This window comes from Oenanthe melanoleuca, chromosome 7, assembly GCF_029582105.1.
Source record: "Oenanthe melanoleuca isolate GR-GAL-2019-014 chromosome 7, OMel1.0, whole genome shotgun sequence".
NCBI lineage: Eukaryota > Metazoa > Chordata > Aves > Passeriformes > Muscicapidae > Oenanthe > Oenanthe melanoleuca.
The window spans coordinates 36,014,864-36,035,113 of NC_079341.1; the positions used below are offsets into that span (position 1 = coordinate 36,014,864).

Sequence of the window (20,250 nt, forward strand, 5' to 3'; positions counted from 1 at the left end):
CTCTATCCCTAAGGAGATCCCAAGGTTTGACATCAGCCTGGGCTCTTTGGGATGAATTTTTTGGATTAATTTTGGATTAATTTTGGATTAATTCCTCCTTTCTCCTCTCTCCTGAGAGCTCCAGGATTTTCCTGCCCATCTGGTTTTCCCTCTTTTCTCCCTTGCTGTGAAATCAGGCCCTGCCCCAGTGGGTGATCTGCAGCCAGGATTCCCACCATGAAATTCCCCATTCCCAGAGATTTTGGGAGAGCTGGGGATGTTCCCCTGGAGAAGGGAAGGATCCAGGGAGAGCTTCCAGCACATTCCAGGGTCTGGAGGGGCTCCAGGAGAGCTGGAGAGGGGCTGGGGACAAGGGATGGAGGGACAGGACACAGATGGGACATTGGGAATTCCCATCACAATCCAGGGAATGGTGGTGGGAACACTCCCGGCCCAGTTGGGATGAACCTGCCTGGTGTTATTTAAGGACAGAATTTCCTGTTTAACTTCCCAGGATTTATCCATGGATTTGTTCTCCCAGTGGAACAGGTGGTGTTTATGTCCCTTCCCACTTGTTTTGTGTCCTTCTAATGCTCCCGTCCCTCAGAAATGTGGGATCAGAAGGGGTGTCCCAAGAAGGAAAAATTCCCTTGGAACAGGAGCGTTCCCATGGAATTCTGAACAAATCCATTTCCATATGGAACAACTCCTGCTCTGCTCCCAAACATTCCATGTGGCTGTGGAGACCAAACTCCTCCATCCAACAGCCGTGCCTTGGAAATTCATGATTTCCTTGGAAATTCACAATTTCCTTGGAATTCTTTTTCCTTTGCTGGTGAATTTGTGTGCTCAGCAGAGGGAGGAGCAGGGTGGTTCTGTGTGGGATGTCCCAGAGCTCCAGGACAGGGAATGGAGCTCCAGAATATTCCATGGAAATGGAGCTGTCCCTTCCATGGGAATTGGACTCCAAAATATTCCGTGGGAATGGAGCTGTCCCTTCCATATTCTAGAGCTCCGGAATATTCCATGGGAATGCAGCTGTCCCTTCCATATCCTGGAGCTCCAGAATATTCCATGGGAATGGAGCTGTCCCTTCCATATCCTGGAGCTCCAGAATATTCCATGGGATTGGAGCTGTCTCTTCCATGGGAATGGAGCTCCAGAATATTCCATGGGAATGGAGCTGTCCCTTCCATGGGAATTGGGCTCCAAAATATTCCATGAGATTGGAGCTGTCTCTTCCACATTCTGAAACTCCAGAATATTCCATGGGAATGGACCTGTCCCTTCCATGGGAATGGAGCTGTCCCTTCCATATCCTGGAGTTCCAGAATATTCCATGGGAATGGAGCTGTCCCTTCCATGGGAATGGAGCTGTCCCTTCCACATCCTAGAGCTCCAGAATATTCCATGGGATTGGAGCTGTCTCTTCCATGGGAATGGAGCTCCAGAATATTCCATGGGAATGGACCTGTCCCTTCCATATCCTGGAGCTCCAGAATATTCCATGGGAATGGAGCTGTCTCTTCCATGGGAATGGAGCTGTCCCTTCCACATCCTGGAGTTCCAGAACATTCCTGGCACTCCCCACGATGCCCAAACCAGGACTATTTTCACAGTTCTTGTATGTTAAAGTGAAGGTGTTTGTTTTTTGCACCGCTTTCCAAACGATGCTGAAATCCTTGGAGTGGTGAAAGTGTGCGACATTTTATATTTTATTTGGATATCAGCTATATTTAGTGATTTGTTATTGCTCAGATATAGATAGATATCTGTATCAGTGTGGATAGAGTGGACACTTGTCCAAATACCAGCATTGAGTTTTAATTTTTCTATAGTTAGTTATTAAAAAAAAAACAAGCAACCGCCTTCTAAGTCTTTGTAACGCTGTCAATACGAACGAATAATTAATAATTGCAGGGTGTGTCCCTCCCCAGCTGGAATTCCACTGGGTTTCAGCAGGAATTCTCTGTCCCCCCCTTGCAGAAGCTGACCCTGAGGCACCTGAACAGCAACCAGTGCCTGGCGGAGCCGTCGGGGGACGACCGGCTGGCGCCCAGCGTGCGGGACTGCGGCGGCGGCCGCTCCCAGCAGTGGCTGCTGCGCAACATGACCCTGGGGGCCTGATTCCCACCCCGCATCCCGCTCCTCCTGCCCTTCCCAGCGGGGCACAGCCCTCTGCCAGCCCCAGCGGGGCTCCCGGCGCCGCCGCGCCCCTGGACTCGTCCGGGATTCCAGAGGTGGAGTCGGGATACGGAGGAGCTGCTGTCACACGGAGGGGTGGCCCAGTCATCCGGCACTGGGAGCCATCCTGGAGCTGGTGGGAATGTCCTGCGGGATCGTGGGTGTGCTCTCGTGCCCGGTGGGATCGGACAGCGCCGAAGCTTCCTGGGCTGTGCTGGGAAAAAAAAAAAAAAAATGGGGTCTGGTGTTGGGAAAACCAGGCCAAGACTGCACTGCACCAGGAATTCCAACAGATGTGGCCACAGGAGGCACGGGAATGCTGAGGGGAAGGAGTGGCACTCGTGGGACCTTGGAGTGGCACGAGGGAACTGTCCCTTCCTTCCATGGGAATGGAGCTGTCCTTCTTTCCATGGGAATGGAGCTGTGCCCCTTCCTTCCATGGGAATGGAGCTGTCCCTCCTTCCATGGGAATGGAGCTGTCCCTCCTTCCATGGGAATGGAGCTGTCCCTCCTTCCATGGGAATGGAGCTGTCCCTCCTTCCATGGGAATGGAGCTGTCCCTCCTTCCATGGGAATGGAGCTGTCCCTTCCATGGGAATGGAGCTGTCCCTTCCATGGGAATGGAGCTGTCCCTTCCATGGGAATGGAGCTGTCCCTCCTTCCATGGGAATGGAGCTGGTGCTTCCATGGGAATGGAGCTGTCCCTTCCTTCCATGGGAGTGGAGCTGTCCCTTCCTTCCATGGGAGTGGAGCTGTCCCTTCCTTCCATGGGAATGGAGCTGTCCCTTCCATGGGAATGGAGCTGTCCCTTCCATGGGAATGGAGCTGTCCCTCCTTCCATGGGAATGGAGCTGGTGCTTCCATGGGAATGGAGCTGTCCCTTCCTTCCATGGGAGTGGAGCTGTCCCTTCCTTCCATGGGAGTGGAGCTGTCCCTTCCTTCCATGGGAATGGAGCTGTCCCTCCTTCCATGGGAATGGAGCTGTCCCTCCTTCCTTGGGAATGGAGCTGTCCCTCCTTCCATGGGAGTGGAGCTGTCCCTCCTTCCATGGGAGTGGAACAGGGGCCAGACCTGGGGCACAAGGGACATCTGGAAGGGCCAAAGCTGAGCTCTGTGGAGCTTGGAGTGTCTCCATCCATGAATCCCAACCCATCCATGAATCCCTGCATCCTAACCCACCCATGAATCACTGCATCCCAACCCATCCCTGCATCCCTGCATCCCAACCTATCCATGAATCCCTCCATCCCAACCCATCCCTGCATCCTAACCCACCCATGAATCCCTCATCCCATCCCATCCCTGCATCCCAACCCATCCATGAATCCCAACCCATCCATGAATCCCTCATCCCATCCCATCCCTGCATCCCAACCCATCCCTGCATCCCAACCCACCCATGAATCCCAACCCACCCATGAATCCCTGCATCCCAACCCATCCCTGCATCCCAACCCACCCATGAATCCCTGCATCCCATCCCATCCCTTCATCACAACCCACCCATTAATCCCTGCATCCCATCCCATCCCTGCATCCCTGCATCCCAACCCACCCATGAATCCCTGCATCCCATCCCATCCCTGCATCCCAACCCACCCATGAATCCTGCATCCCATCCCTGCATCCCTGCAGGCCACGGGCACAGCTGCATCCCTGGATCCACGCCCAGCTCTGCCTCCAGCTGTTCCCATTCCCACAGGAGCCACAGAGGCTCCTCTCTGCTTTTAGGGGTTTGGGGCTCAGTCCTTTTGTGGGTGTGGCCCTTCCCAAACTCTGCTCCCAGCTGGGATGTGGGGACAGGGACATTCCCAAAATGTCCTTTGGGAGCCACCCCAAATACACTATGGCCCTCTGGGCTGGGATTTTGGGAATTCTCACTGCCCAGAGGGCTCAGGAGACTGAAATCCCAGGGCAGCACGGGTAAGTGGGGAAATATTTCCCAGGATTTCCCTCACAATTCCCAAAAATCTCTGTAAATGCACTGGGTCATTAAAAATGCCAGTATTTTCTGTATCCTGCTCTGGTGGTTCTGGATTCATCCTGGGGTTTATGGGTGTGCTGGACTTCACAGAGGGTATTAAATTAGATTAAATGAGAAGAGGAGGTGTTTATAAAATTAGGATTTATTTATAAAATTTCTATATTAATATATAACTTTATAATTCATCCTACACTGCCACAGTGCCCTTTAATCAATTAAATCACCACACGACTAATTAATTTATTCAGTGAGATTCTCTGCACCCAGAGTTGCTTCCTTGTCCAAAAAACAGGGGAAAACCCCAAATAAAATCCCTTTTCTCGGTAATTCCCTGTTCCAGGTTGTCCCTGCAGGTGTTTGGGGGTTGGAGCTGCAGGTGACACCAAACCCTGGTCCCCTGCTGGTAATTAAAGCATTTAGAGGTAATTAACTGCTCCCATTAATGATGGGCTGTGGAGCCTGGGGATGAATCACCCAATAATCCCTTTGGGAGGGATGGATGCAGGCACGGAGCTGTTTCCCCTTTTTTTTTTTGGAATTTCTCAGAAATGTTAATAATTAGGATTGAGGGAAAATTACAGAGAGGGAACCAGCCTCCCTCTCGTTTCCCTGGAAATCTGATTTATCCCTTTTTTGGGGGATTTATTTAAGGGATTTAGAGATTTCCTCTGGATGAATCCCTTAGGATATTTTTGGGGTCAGGAAAATCCTGGCATTAATGACATGACCGCCTGTTCCAACTCCCACTTCAAACTGGAAATGATTTTTCCAAGGGAAAACAGCAGGATGTGCCCTCAAATCCGTATCCAGGCAGTGGGATTGGAAGAGACAGGTTTGGGAATGTCTCTGTTAATTCAGGGAAAAATAAATAAATAAATAAATAAATAAAAATTTCCATCTTATTTGTCATCAGCTAAAGCCTGGGAAAGCCTCCAGGTGCTGAAATCGGGGAAATTGCAGGAAAAGGAGCTCCAGAGGGAATTCCTGCCCTAGTGAGTTTAAATGGATCTAAAAACAAACCTCAGGGTGGGAAATCTCCCCTGGAACGTTCAGCTGGGATGGCAGCAGGCAGGGGAAGGTTGGATTTGGGGGATAATCGGCACAGGGAGGACCTGGAGCTGCTGGAGAGTCCAAGGCTGGAGAAGGGGAGGATCCAGGAAAAATCCAGGAGAGCTGGAGAGGGGCTGGGGACAAGGGATGGAGGGACAGGACACAGGGAATGGCTCCGCTGCCAGAGGGCAGGGATGGATATTGGGAATTGGGAATTCCTGGCACAATCCAGGGAATGGTGGTGGGAACACTCCCGGCTCAGTTGGGGCTGAACCTTCCTGGTGTTATTTCATTTCCTGTTTAAATTCCTGGGGTTTATCCATTAATTCGTTCTCCCAGTGGAACAGGTGATGTTTTTATTCCTTCCCACTTGTTTTGTGTCCTTCTAATTCCCCCATCCCTCAGAAATGTGGGATCAGAAGGGGTGTCCCAAGAAGGAAAAATTCCCTGGGAACAGGAGCGTTTCCATGGAATTCTGAACAAATCCATTTCCATCAGCACCAATTCCTGCTCTGCTCCCAAACATTCCAATGGCCACGGTGGGGAGGGGCTGGGATGGAATTCCTTCCCCGCTCCCAGTTTCCTCATCCCACCCCAGCTGGCAGAACACTGATGTTGGAGTCTGCTCATCAAAGCAAAGATGATTTTAATTGCGGTAATTGCAGGGAATGGCTCCCCTTGGATTGTCACTGTGACATCGTGATGGATCATGGGAATCTCTGCCCAGTTTTTGGAGGCCTCTGGGAAAACAGGAGGGATGGAGGAAGGAGAAACAGGAGAGGGGAAGCTGGCAAGGCTGGTGGGTCTCTGAGCCAGGAGAGTTCTGGCAGAGTGGCCAGAGTTTGGGATGAATTCCACAGAAAATTTCCTTTCATTGGGTGGGAAAATTAACAGGCATTGTGTCAATGGCAGGAGAAAAGTGTGGGGGAACAGGAGAGATCAGAAATGAAAACAGAAAAGCGAGAATATAAATTAATTTCCTGACCAAAAAAAAAAAAAAAAAGCAAAAAAAGCTGGAATAGAAATTTAGCGGCAAGACAAATCCATGGGAGTCAGTTCTAAGGAAGGTGAAGGGATAATGGTTAAAAAACGAAGCGTGGCTGGGCTTTACCACATGGCTGAAAGTTGATAATCCGCGTTTTTTCTGGATTGGTGGCTGCAGTCCTGGAGCAGCAGGAGGAGTGGGTGAGGAGCACCCCTGGACACAGCCTGACCCTTGGGAGCATCACCAAATCCCCTCCCACCGAACTGTTCCACCATTCCCTGGGTGTTTATCCACGTTTCTGGACTGATTCCCTGCTTCCCACCAGTTCTGGGTCAGGCCTGAGCTTTGTGGATTCTCTTTGGGATTTTTGTTCATGGAAGGGGCTGTGTCCCCTCTGCGTCCTGGCAGTGCTGTGGGGATCAAAACACTAGGAAAACTCCAGATAAAATTGAATGCAATGAAGATAAAAATGGAATGGAATAGAATTAGAATAGAATAGAATAGAATTAGAAAAGAATAGAATTAGGATAGAATAGAATTAGAATAGAATAGAAAATAGAATAGAATGGAATAGAATTTAGAATAGAATAGAATAGAATAGAATAGAATAGAATAGAATAGAATAGAATAGAATAGGGAATGGAATGGAATGGAATGGAATGGAATGGAATGGAATGGAATGGAATGCGATAGGAAGGAGTGGGGGTGCCCGACCTCCCCTCGGCCCCTCCTGGTTCCTCCTGCGGGAGCCGCAGCCCCTCCGCGGGTGGAGGAGGAGGAGGAGGGATGGAATCCCGGCGGGAGGATGCTGGGGAGAGAAACACCAGAAGGAGGATGGGGAGGAGGAAGAGGAGCGAAGGATGCTGGGGGCAGGATGAAGATGCGGAGCGCACCGAGGGTGTGGAGGGCGGGGTGTGCGCGGGGGATGCTGCGCCGTGAGGACCAAAGGGGCGGATCGGGGGGTGGGAGCGGGCGCAGGTGCGGGGCGCGGATGCAGGGGCGGACCTGGGGCGGTGCGGGAGGAGTGTCGGGGTGCGGGAGGAGTGTCGCTGCGCGGGGCGGTGCCGCCCTGCCCGGGGCCGCTGCCGGCGGCTCCGCGTGGGAGGCGGCGGCGCCGGGCGGAGGCTCCGCGGCCGCGGGGCCGGGCGGGCTGCGCGGGGATAAGCGCTGGCTGTGCCGGCTGTGCGGGGCTTTGGTGGCTGCGCGGGGTGCGCGGAGCTAAGCGGGGTTTTGGGGGCTGCGCGTTGTGCTGGGGGCTGCGCGGGGTGTCGGGGGCTGCGCGGGGTGTCGGTGGCTGCGCGGATTCTGCCGGCTGCGCGTTTTGCGTGGAGCTGAGCGGGGTGTCGGTGCCTGCGCGGGGCTGCGCGCTGTGTGCGGAGCTGTGCGGGGTGTCGGTGGCTGCGCGTTGTGCTCAGGGCTGAGCAGGGCTCTGCCGGCTGAGCAGGGTGTCGGTGGCTGCGTGGGTTGCGCGTTGTGCTCAGGGCTGCGCGGGGTGTCGGTGGCTGCTCAGGGTGTCGGTGGCCGCACGGGCTGCGCGGGCTCTGCCGGCTGAGCGGGGTTTTGGTGGCTGATCAGGGTGTCGGTGACTGCTCGGGGTGTCGGTGGCTGCTCGGGGTGTCGGTGACTGCTCGGGGTGCCGGTGGCTGCTCGGGGTGCCGGTGGCTGCTCGGGGTGTCGGTGGCTGCTCGGGGTTTTGGTGGCTGCTCGGGGTTTTGGTGACTGCTCGGGGTGCCGGTGGCTGCTCCGGGTGTCGGTGGCTGCTCCCGGTGTCGGTGGCTGTGCGGGGTGCCGGTGGCTGCTCGGGGTTTTGGTGACTGCTCGGGGTTTTGGTGACTGCTCGGGGTTTTGGTGGCTCTCAGGGTGCCGGTGACTGCTCGGGGTTTTGGAGGCTCTCAGGGTGCCGGTGGCTGCTCGGGCTCCGCCGGCGGCGCGGGGCTGTGCGGAGCATGTCGGCGCTGCGGCGCAAGCTGGGCGATGAGTACCAGGTGGTGAGCACCTCGGCCAGCGGCGGGGGCCTCCCGCCGCCGCGCAGCGCCCCGCGGGGGAAGCGCCAGCGCTTCGTGGACAAGAACGGGCGCTGCAACGTGCAGCACGGCAACCTGGGCGGGGAGACCAGCCGCTACCTGTCCGACCTCTTCACCACGCTGGTGGACCTCAAGTGGCGCTGGAACCTGTTCATCTTCATCCTCACCTACACCGTGGCCTGGCTCTTCATGGCCTCCATGTGGTGGGTGATCGCCTACATGCGCGGGGACCTCAACAAGGCGCACGACGACAGCTACACCCCGTGCGTGGCCAACGTCTACAACTTCCCCTCCGCCTTCCTCTTCTTCATCGAGACCGAGGCCACCATCGGCTACGGCTACCGCTACATCACCGACAAGTGCCCCGAGGGCATCATCCTCTTCCTCTTCCAGTCCATCCTGGGCTCCATCGTGGACGCCTTCCTGATCGGCTGCATGTTCATCAAGATGTCGCAGCCCAAGAAGCGGGCGGAGACGCTGATGTTCAGCGAGCACGCCGCCATCTCCATGCGCGACGGGAAGCTCACGCTCATGTTCCGCGTGGGCAACCTGCGCAACAGCCACATGGTGTCGGCGCAGATCCGCTGCAAGCTGCTCAAGGTGGGAGCTCCTGCTGGGAAAGGGGGGATTCCTTCCCGGAGGGATGCCCAGGGCAGGGGTGGGGCCGCCATCCCGTGTGGAGCGTGGGGATGGGGGGGTCCTGGGAGTGGTTGGGGTGGTTGGACTCTGTGGTTCTGGGGAGCTTTTCCAGCCTCAGTAATTCCATAAGGGCCTTGGCAGTGCTGGGAATGGTTGGGGTGGTTGGAGTCTGTGGTCTTGAGGGGATTTTCCAGCCTCAGTAATTCCATGAGAGCCGTGGCAGTGCTGGGAATGGTTGGGATGGTTGGACTCCATGATCTTGGAGGACCATGGCAGTGCTGGGAATGGTTGGATTCTATGGGTCTGGGGGCTTTTCCAGCCTCAGTAATTCCATAAGAGCCGTGGCAGTGCTGGGAATGGTTGGATTCCGTGGTCTCAGAGGGCCTTAGCAGTGCTGGGGGTGGTTGGAATGGTTGGATTCCACAGGCCTGGGGGCTTTTCCAGCCTCAATAACTCCACAAGGGCCGTGGCAGTGCTGGGAATGGTTGGACTCCATGGTCTCTGGGCTTTTCCAGCCTAAACAATCCACGGTTCTGTGGCAGAGCCGTGGCCCCCCTGCCGCTCCCCTGGGGACATCCCACCCCTCCCGTGTCCCCTGGACATCCCTGGCTCTGCTGGGGCTGTCCCCACGTCCCTGGGGCTTGGAGCAGGCCAGGGGAAGGACTGGATGATCCCAGATCAGTTTTATTTTTTATTTATTTTTTTTGGGTCCTGCCGCTGTCCCAGCATCCCTGTCCTTTTTTCCCGGTGCAGGGAACATCTCCGGGAGCCTCGGGCTGCGGGCTCAGCCATCAGCATTCCCGAGCTCCTTGGAGATAATTCCTACATTCAGCGCAGGATTGGGATGGATATTTATAGATTCCTGTAAGATGCTCCGTTTCCCTGACAAGGAAATCCTTTGTAGCTCCAAGCCTTCCGTGAGCCGGGCAGGAGAAAGCTGCGGGCATAATCCCGAGTTTTCTGGGCAACCCTGAGCCCAGCCAGGCTGAACTTTATTGATGTGAGCTCCAAGGAAAGCGCAGTGCCGGGGTCAGAGCTGGAAAATCCAAATCCCTGCCCGGGAGAGCTGGGAAAAGGCGGCGTTGGTCTGAGACTCGGCGGGAGGGGAGAGGGGATCGGGAATGGGGAATCGGGGAGAGGGAATCAGGGATCAGGGATTGGGATCGGGAATCGGGGAGAGGGGATCGAGGATGGGGGATTGGGGATTGGGAATCGGGAATCAGGAGTCGGGGACGGGGAATTGGGGATTGGGAATCAGGGAGAGGGAATCGGGGATGGGGAATTGGGAATCGGGAATCAGGAGTCGGGGACGGGGAATTGGGGATTGGGAATCGGGGATGGGGAATTGGGGATTGGGATTGGGAATCGGGGGGAGGGGATCTGGAATCAGGAGTCGGGGATCGGAATTGGGGATCGGGAATCGGGGATTGGGGATTGGAAATCGGGTCGGGGATCGGGAATAGGGATCGGGGATTGGGAATCAGCGATTGGGAATTGGAGATCAGGGATTGGGAATCGGGGATCGGAATTGGGAGTTGGGGACCGGGAATTGGGATCGGGGATGGGGATGGAGCAGCTGGGAGGAGGAAGGGCTGGAAGGAAGGAGGCGGCTCGGGGGTGTTCACCGCATCCCGCAGGGATCCCCCGGGAATCGGGGTGGGGTCCTGCAAGGAATGGGGGGTCCTGCTAGGATTGGGGTGTCCTGCAGGAAATGGAGTGTCCAGCAGGGAAAGGGGGTGTCCTGTCTTTGGGAATGGGGTGTCCTGCAGGGAATGGGGTGTCCAGAAGGGAATGGGGGTATCCTGCAGGGAATGGGGTGTCCTGTCCTTGGGATGGGTGTCCAGCAGGGAATGGGGTGTGCAGCAGGGATTGGGGTGTCATGGCAGGAATGGGGTGTCCTTGGGATGGGTGTCCAGCAGGGAAAGGGGGTGTCCTGTCTTTGAGAATGGGGGTATCCTGCAGGGAATGATGTGTCCTACCAGGAATGGGGGTATCCTGCAGGAATGGGGTGTCCTGTCCTTGGGATGTGTGTCCTGCAGGGAATGGGGTGTCCTGCAAGGAATGGGGTGTCCAGCAGGGAATGGGGTGTCCAGTCTTTGGGAATGGGGTGTCCAGAAGGGAATGGGGGTATCCTGCAGGAATGGGGTGTCCAGTCCTTGGGATGGGTGTCCTGCAGGGATTGGGGTGTCCCGCAAGGACAAGCAAAAGGAAAAAAGGGGGAAAAAGGAAAAATGGGAGAAGAGCAAAATAAAAGGGGAAAGTAAAATGAAAAGGGTGGGAGAAGGGAAAATTAAATGGAAAAGAAGAGGAAAAAATAAAATGAAAAAGGGGAAAATAAAAGGAAAAATTAAAGAAAAAAGGAAAATAAGAGGAAAAGGGAAAATGGGAAAAAATTAGAAAGGGTAAAAAAAAAGGACAAAAAATAATAAAAGAAAAAGGGAAGGAGAGAAGAAAGGAAAACAAAAGGGAGAAAATAAAGGAAAAGGGAAAATGAAAGAAACAAAAAAGATAAAAGCAAGGAAGGGAAAATAAAAGGAAAGAAATCTGTGCAAAACCTCTTTTGTTGTAGTGGGAATTTGGGGATGGATTTTTGGGATTGGAAAGACCTTGGATGTTGCTCAGAATTTCGGAGTTTTCCCCCTCATCCCTTGGAGCAAAGGAGTCACTCGGGGTTAATTCCTTTGCAAAATGTTCCCTCTGGAATTGCCTGGGGTTGAATTCTTCCTGGGATTTGGGGAGGTGTAAAATTTAATTCGGTTCCTCTGGATTCGAGCTCTGGAATTCCATTTAAATTCCCTGGGAACAGCTGGGAATGTGTGACACACCTGAATCCCTGGGAATTCCAGGATCCAGGGGGAGGGAGAGCAGTGATGGTGGTGTGGGAATTTAACCTGGACTTAAATTGGATTTGGGAATGATTTTTCCATGGGAAGGGAAAGGGAGGTCAGGAATTGGCACAGCTGGGATGGAGTCACATTCCTGGAGGGATTCCTGCCCCATGGATGTGGCACCTGGGGCAGTGCTGGGAATGCTTGGGAATGGATCTTGCAGGGCTTTTCCAGCCCAAACTTTCTGGGATTCCACGATTTCCTTCCCTCCCCCTGAAGCTCACGCTGTCTCCCTGGATTGGCCGTGTCCCCAAGCGCCACTTTGTCCTTAATTCCTGCAGAATCCTGGAATGTTTGGGCCTGGTGAAATCCCAGAACCCTGGAATGTTTGGACAGGAAGGGATCCCCATCCCATCCCATCCCATCCCATAGTCCATGCCCCATCCCATCCCATCCCATCCCATCCCATCCCATCCCATCCCAGTCATGCCATCCCATTGTCTCCTCAATCCCATCCCATTATCTCATCAATCCAAACCCATTATCCCAGTGATGCCAACCCAGTGATGTGATGCCATACCATTGATCCCATTGATCCCGTCAATCCCATTGATCCCATTAATCACATCCCATTGACCCCATTGATGCCATTCCAGTCATCCCATTGATCCCACTGATCCCATCCCATTGATCCCACTGATCCCATCCCATTGATCCCACTGATCCCATCCCATCGATCCCATTGATCCCATTCCATTGATCCCACTGATCCCATCCCATTGATCCCACTGATCCCATCCCATTGATCCCATTGATCCCATTGATCCCATCCCATTAATCCCATTGATCCCATCCTAGTCATCCCATCGATCCCATTGAATCCTACTGATCCCATTGATCCCATCCCATCCCATCCCTGTATCCCATCCCTTTATCCCACCCCACTCTCCCAGGCTGCCCCATCCTTGTCCCAGCTCACCCTCAGCCCTTCCATGGACGAGGATCTCCACTCTCTCCCCTCCCTGTCCCGCAGTCCCGCCAGACTCCGGAGGGCGAGTTCCTGCCCCTGGACCAGCTGGAGCTGGACGTGGGTTTCAGCACCGGGGCTGACCAGCTCTTCCTGGTGTCCCCGCTGACCATCTGCCACGTCATCGACTCCAAGAGCCCGTTCTACGACCTGTCCCAGCGCAGCATGCACAGCGAGCAGTTCGAGATCGTCGTCATCCTCGAGGGCATCGTCGAGACCACGGGTGAGTGGGGATGTCCCGCTGCAATTCCCGGGAATTCGGGGCTCCACGCGGCTTTGGGGGTGTTTCCAGGTGGTTTGAGACAGCCCAAAATGGGGTTTGGTGCTGAAGCTTTTTCCAAGAGGATGGATTTAGGGATGGGAGGTGGGGAATGTGAAGCTGGGGACATGAGTGGGAACATCCCACTTGAATTCCCTGGGAATTCAGGGCTCTTTGTGGCTTTGGGGGCATTTCCAGGTGGTTTGAGACACACTGAGGTGGAGTTTTGGTGCTGGAGCTTTTTCCAAGAGGATGGATTTAGGGATGGGAGGTGGGGAATGTGAAGCTGGGGACATGAGTGGGGATGTCCCGCTGCAATTCCCTGGGAATTCGGGGCTCCACGTGGCTTTGGGGGTGGCTCCAGGTGGTTTGAGGCAGCCCAAAATGGTGTTTGGTGCTGGAGCTGTGTCCAAAGGGATTTTGTGGTGTGGGGTTGGGAATGTGGAGCTCCATGGGTGAGTGGGAACATCCCACTGCAATTCCCGGGAATTCGGGGCTCCACGTGGCTTTGGGGGCGTTCTTGGGGCATTTCCACTGAGGTGGAGTTTTGGTGCTGGAGCACCAAAGGGATGGAATTTGGGACATGGGGTTGGGAATGTGGAGCTCCACAGGTGAGACCACGGGTGAGTGGGGGCGTGCCCTGCAATTCCCTGGGAATTCGGGGCTCCACGCGGCTTTGGGGGCATTTCCAGGTGGTTTGAGACAGCCCAAAATGGGGTTTTGGTGCTGGAGCTTTGTCCAAGGGGATGGAATTTAGGGATGTGGGGTTGGGAATGTGCAGCTCCCACCTGGGTGAGTGGGGGTGCCCTGCAATTCCCTGGGAATTCGGGGCTCCACGCGGCTTTGGGGGCGTTTCCAGGTGGTTTGAGACAGCCCAAAATGGGGTTTGGTGCTGGAGCTCTTTCCAAGAGGATTTTGTGGTGTGGGGTTGGGAATGTGGAGCTCCATGGGTGAGTGGGAACGTCCCACTGCGCTTCAATTCCCGGGAATTCGGGGCTCCACGCGGCTTTGGGGGCGTTTTTGGGGCATTTCCACTGAGGTGGAGTTTTGGTGCTGGAGCTCTTTCCAAGGGGATGGAATTTGGGATGTGGGGTTGGGAATGTGGAGCTCCACGGGTGAGTGGGGGCGTGCCCCTGGAATTCCCTGGGAATTCAGGGCTCCATGCGGCTTTGGGGGCGTTTCCAGGTGGTTTGAGGCACACTGAGGTGGGGTTTTGGTGCTGGAGCTTTGTCCAAGGGGATTTTGGGATGTGGGGTTGGGAATGTGGAACTCCACAGGTGAGACCACGGGTGAGTGGGAACGTCCTGCTGGAGCTTTGTCCAAGGGGATGGAATTTGGTGTGTTGGGTTGGGAATGTGGAGCTCCATGGATGAGTGAGAACGTCCCGCTGCAATTCCCTGGGAATTCGGGGCTCCACGTGGCTTTGGGGGCGTTTCCAGGTGGTTTGAGACAGCCCAAAATGGGGTTTGGTGCTGAAGCTTTTTCCAAGAGGATGGATTTAGGGATGGGAGGTGGGGAATGTGAAGCTGGGGACATGAGTGGGGATGTCCCGCTGGAATTCCCTGGGAATTCGGGGCTCTGCAAAGTTTTTGGGGCGTTTCCAGGTGGTTTGAGGCAGCCCAAAATGGGGTTTTGGTGCTGGAGCTCTTTCCAAGAGGATTTTGGGGTGTGGGGTTGGGAATGTGCAGCTCCACGGATGAGTGGGAACATCCCGCTGGAATTCCCTTGGAATTCGGGGCTCTGTGCAGCTTTTAGGACTCCCTGATATCTCCATAAAAAATTCCTGATGTTTTCCTAAAAATTTCCTGATATTTCCCAAAAAAATTCCTGCTCTTTCCAGGTGGTTTGAGGCACACTGAGGTGGGGTTTGGTGCTGGAGCTTTGTCCAAGGGGATGGAATTTGGTGTGTTGGGTTGGGAATGTGGAGCTCCATGGGTGAGTGGGAACATCCCGCTGGAATTCCCTTGGAATTCGGGGCTCTGCGCAGCTTTTGGGACTCCCTGATATCTCCATAAAAAATTCCTGATGTTTTCCTAAAAATTTCCTGATATTTCCCTAAAAAATTCCTGCTCTTTCCAGGTGGTTTGAGGCACACTGAGGTGGGGGTTTGGTGCTGGAGCTTTGTCCAAGGGGATGGAATTTGGTGTGTGGGGTTGGGAATGTGAAGCTGGGGACGTGAGTGGGGATGTCCTGCTGCAATTCCCTGGGAATTCTGGGCTCTGCAAAGTTTTTGGGACTCCCTGATATCTCCATAAAAAATTCCTGATCTTTTCTTAAAAATTTCCTGACATTTCCCTAAAAATTTTCCTGCTATTTCCATAAAACCCCTCTGATGCTTCCCTAAAAACTTGCTGATATTTTCCCTAAAAATTCCCTGATACTTCCTTAAAAACCTCCTGGTATTTCCCTAAAAAATCCTTGATACTTCCCAAAAAAACCCCCCTGATATTTTCATAAATATTTCCCTATAAACTCCCTGACATTTCCATAAATCTCCCTATTTCCCTAAATCCTCCTGACATTTCCCTAAAATCTCGTTGATATTTCCCTATAAAATCCCTGATATTTCCCTATAAAATCCCTGATATTTCCCTAAAGAGTCCCTGATACTTCCCTAAAAATTTGGTGATATTTCCATAAAAATGCCCTTGGAAAAGCTCATGGAAAACTTGCATGCCTGACCCTGCTTTTATTCCTCAAAGAAAAAAATAATTCCAAACAAAACTCTTTTTGGAAATAACTTTTGGAATTTTAAACCTTGGCTTTTTTTTGGGGGAAATATTATTGACCTGGAAATTATACAGGGAAAAAAAAAAAAAAAAAAAAAAAAAAAGGTCAAATAATAAAGAATAATAAAAAATTAAGATATAAAATATATTAAAAAATATAGAATTATATGAAATATGAAATAATATAATATTAAAATAATATAGGATAGAATAATATAAAATATAAATCAAAATAAAATAATATTATCATACTCTTAACTGAAGGGAAATCAGGAATCATTTTCACAAGAGCCTGAGGCTCTCAGGGCTCATAAACACCATTTATGTTCATTATTTATAATATTCCTATATAATATTATATTTTATTTATTGAATAATATAGTATTATATTTATATATTACATAATAAATATATATTAGTGTTTATTTGTGTAAATATGTATCTACTATGTTTCTAGGTATTTAAATTTTATATATAAATAAAAAGATATAAAATTATTGCTTAAATATATAATTTTTTATATATAAATATATAAACATTTAATTCATATATATAAAAATTTAAATATATATATAAATTTAAATATATATATAAATTTTTATATAGGGAAAATATATAAAGGGAAAATGAGAATAATTCAGAATAATTGGAGAGATTAAGTGGGAATGTGACCCTGGAATATTTCTAATAATATTTCTAATAATATTTCTACTATGTTATGATTAAAATATATAAAATATACACAAATATATATAATATAAATATATAAGTAATATATAAAATATGAATATATAAAATGCATAATAATATGCATTTAATAAAGAAAATTATTTATATAATAATTTTAATTAATAATATAAATAAATCATATAAATGATATAACAATATAATAAATACCAGAAATAAATAATAATTCTTATAATTATTTATATAATTACATATATAATTATATGGGATGGCATCAAAGTCCTGGTTTTGCTCTTAAAAACATGAAAAATTTGGAATTATGGAACCACAGGAAGGGTTCTCTCAGATCCAGGAAAAAAGAGCTGAAAATTCTGAGAATTCCATTCAAAATGGGATTTTTTGGGATGTCTGTTCTCAGGGTCAGTGAGAAACCTCAGAGGAAATTCAGCAGCTTTAAATGTGGAGCATAAATTATAAAATTCTGGAATAATCTGGGTTGGAAGGGACCTTTAAAGCTTAATTTATTTATTATAATTTTTACCTTTCCATCCAAAATTTGGGGATTTTTTTTGTGTGTGTTGGATGAGAGGGGGACAGGAAAAAAAAGGATTCAGCATTCAGATTTTGAAATTTATTTTGTTTTCAATATTTTCAATATTTAAAGGAAATATTCCTTTAAAACTCTCAGGGCTGAACATTCTGCAGATCTTTTCCCTGTGCTGCTGTTATAGGAAATCTGCCAGTGGAAAATTCAATATTTTTTTTGGTCATGTGGACAACACATGTTTGGTCCTGGCAGATTTCCTGGGATTCCAGATTCCCTCTGTTCCCATGGAGCTGCAGGGCTGGAAAAAAGGGGGAAAAGGGAAAAAAAGGGATTTTTAAAGCTGAGGAAAAGGGGGAAAAGGGATTTTTCAAGCTGAGAGAAATGGGGAATGCAGGGCTGGAAAAAGGGAAAAAGGGATTTTTAAAGCTGAGGAAAAAAGGGATTTTTAAAGCAGGGAAAAAGGGTGAAATGCAGGGTTGGAAAAGGGGGGGAAAAAGGATTTTTAAAGGTGAGGAAAAGGGGGAATTCAGGGCTGGAAAAGGGGGGAAAAAGGATTTTTAAAGCTGAAGAAAAGGGAGAAAAATGGATTTTTAAAGCTGAGGAAAATGGGGAATGCAGAGTTGGAAAAGGGATTTTTAATGCTGAGGAAAAAAGGGATTTTTAATGCTGAGGAAAGGGGAATGCAGGGCTGGAAAAAGGGAAAAAGGGATTTTTCAAGCTGAATTTCCAGCTCCCAGCGAGGATAGGGCAGGAAAAGGGGAAGGCAGAGGGGTTTTTCCTGGGTGTGGGGATGCTGTTGGTTAAATATAAATCCAGACTGCTCCTCCTGGAGAAATTCACGGGCAGATAAACCTGCAGTGCTCCAGTGGAGCTGGTCACAGGATCCTGGAGTGGTTTGGGATGGAAGGGACTTGAATAGCCTTGAATATCCTTGAATATCCTTGAATGTCCTTAAATACCGTTAAATAGCCTTGAATATTCTTAAATACCGTTAAATATCCTTGAATATCTATGAATATCCTTGAATTCCTTGAATATCCTTAAATATCCTTGAATACCATTAAATATCCTTGAATATCTATGAATATCCTTGAATTCCTTGAATATCCTTAAATATCCTTGAATACCATTAAATATCCTTGAATATTCTTAAATATTCTTGAACATCCTTGAATATCCCTAAATATCCTTGAATACCATTAAATGTCTTTGAATATTCTTAAATAGTCTTAAATGTCCATGAACATCCTTGAATATCCATGAATATCCTTAAATTTCCTTGAATACCCTTGAATATCCTTAAATACCATTAAATATCTTTGAATATCCTTGAATATTATTAAATATTCTTAAATATCCTTGAATATCATTAAATATTCTTGAATATCCTTCAATATCCTTAAATACCATTAAATATCTTTGAATATTCTTAAATATCCTTGAATATCTTTCAATATCCTTAATTATTCCTAAATATCCTTGAATATCTATGAATATCATTAAACACCATTAAATATCCTTGAATATTCTTAAATAGTCTTGAATATCCTTGAATATCATTAAATATCCTTGAATATCCATTAATATCCTTAAGTATCCTTGAATATCCTTGAATATCCATGAATACCATTAAATATCTTTGAATTTTTCTTAAATATTCTTGAATATCCTTGAATACCATTAAATATTCTTAAATATTGTTAAATATTCTTGAATATCCTTAAATACCATTAAATATTCTTAAATATTCTTAAATATTCTTGAATATCCTTGAATACCATTAAATATTCTTAAATATTCTTAAATATTCTTGAATATCCTTAAATACCATTAAATATCCTTGAATATTCTTAAATATTCTTAAATATCCTTAAATTTCCTTAAATACCCACAACCTTCCACTATCCCAGGTTATTCCAGGGATTTGGGCAGCCACAGTTTTTCTGGGAATTCCTTCCCATTATCCCACCTAAACCAACCCCAGCTCTTTGTTTAAAGCCATTCCCTCCTTTCCTTGTCACTCCTTTATTGTATTTAGAATTTTTAATTTTTTTTTTTCTCTGCAGCAATTCCTTATTTCCCTCCTGGATGTGCTGGCAGCTTTCCCTGGATATTTGCCCTGGGTGAATTGTGGATGCTGCTGTCAGAGTTTTTTGTCAGCAGCTGACTGATCCCTCCTCAGAATTATTTATTTATTGTTTCAATAATCTGCCTGGAGCAGTTTGCTGCTCCAAACCTGCCAGCAATGCCCAGCTGATTTTTTTTCCATGGATAATTTTGTATTATTCATTATTTTTCATTTACAGCGCTGCAAAACAGGGGGATGTTAAAAATTCCAGCTCCCTCCTCCTGGATCCTGAGGGATCATGGTTTGGGAATGGCCTGGAATTGCACCAGGGGAGGTTTAGGATGGATATTTGGGAATTTTTTCATGGATAGGCCTGGCACAGAGCCCCCATTCCTGGGGGATTTAAAGCCCTGGGGATGGTTGGACTCGATGCTCTGAGAGGCTTTTCCAGCCCAAACCATTCTGGAATTCCAGGATTGCAGCTGGAATGCCCTTCCCGGGGCAGGGGTTGCAGTTCCTGAGCTCTCCTTTGGGAAAGGGACAATTCCTGAGCTCTGCCCCCGATGGGCTCGGGGGTTCTGCTGCCTTTGGGGGGCTCTGAGCCCCTGGAATTCTCTGGGAAGTGTGTGGGGTGAGGGGCACAGCTTGGAAATCCCTGCAGGGATGGATGGAGACTCCACCTGAGCTCCCTTTCCATGGAGGAATTGTCCCAAAATCCACCCTGCCCTGCCCTGGGGCTGTTCCCTCTCCTCCTGTCCCTGTTCCTGTTCCCAGATCCCAAATCCCCCCGGCTGTGCCCTCCTGGCAGGGAATTCCAGAGAGGGAAAAGATCCCTCGGGATCCTCCTTTGCTCCAGCTGAGCCCCTTCCCATTTCCCTCAGGAATTCTCCATCCTTTCCCATTTCCCTCAGGAATTCTCCATCCTTTCCCATTTCCCTCAGGAATTCTCCAGCCCTTTCCCAGCCCCATTTCCCTCCCTGGACATGCTCCAGCCCCTCTCTTCCATCCATGTATCCCTGTATCCCTGTATCCCTGTATCCCTGTATCCCTGTATCCCTGTATCCCTGTATCCCTGTATCCCATCCCAACCCCTCCTGGGCACTCCCAGCTGAGGGGTGACATTAACCCCTGGTGGTTCTGAGCCCAGGTCCTGTTTTTGGGGTGATTTTGGGGTGAGCTTTAAGAGGAAAGTGCTGCTTTAGCTCCCTGTGTGTTACACAACCCAGGCTGCCTGAGCTAAGTGATGATAAAAGTGGTTGG

The 20,250-nt window shown here is 49.6% G+C and overlaps 2 protein-coding genes across 4 annotated transcripts in view; both read left to right on the forward strand.

Moving 5' to 3' along the window:
• Window positions 1–4,177, forward strand: part of GALNT13 (polypeptide N-acetylgalactosaminyltransferase 13) — a 48,143-nt gene extending 43,966 nt beyond the window's left edge. For 2 of the 3 annotated variants that reach the window (XM_056495944.1, XM_056495941.1), the window contains exon 15: window positions 1,966–2,382. In XM_056495944.1, coding sequence (XP_056351919.1) covers window positions 1,966–2,106 — 141 coding nt within the window. In that variant the 3' untranslated portion in view covers window positions 2,107–2,382. Of the gene's footprint in view, window positions 1–1,965 lie in introns of all 3 variants that reach the window. The other variant, XM_056495942.1, reaches the window with a different exon arrangement.
• Window positions 4,178–8,128: 3,951 nt separating this feature from the next.
• Window positions 8,129–20,250, forward strand: part of KCNJ3 (potassium inwardly rectifying channel subfamily J member 3) — a 29,095-nt gene continuing 16,973 nt past the window's right edge. Inside the window, exons 1-2 of the mRNA XM_056495945.1 lie at window positions 8,129–8,806; window positions 12,707–12,923. Of these exons, the coding sequence (XP_056351920.1) occupies window positions 8,129–8,806; window positions 12,707–12,923 (895 nt within the window). The remainder of the gene's footprint in view (window positions 8,807–12,706; window positions 12,924–20,250) is intronic.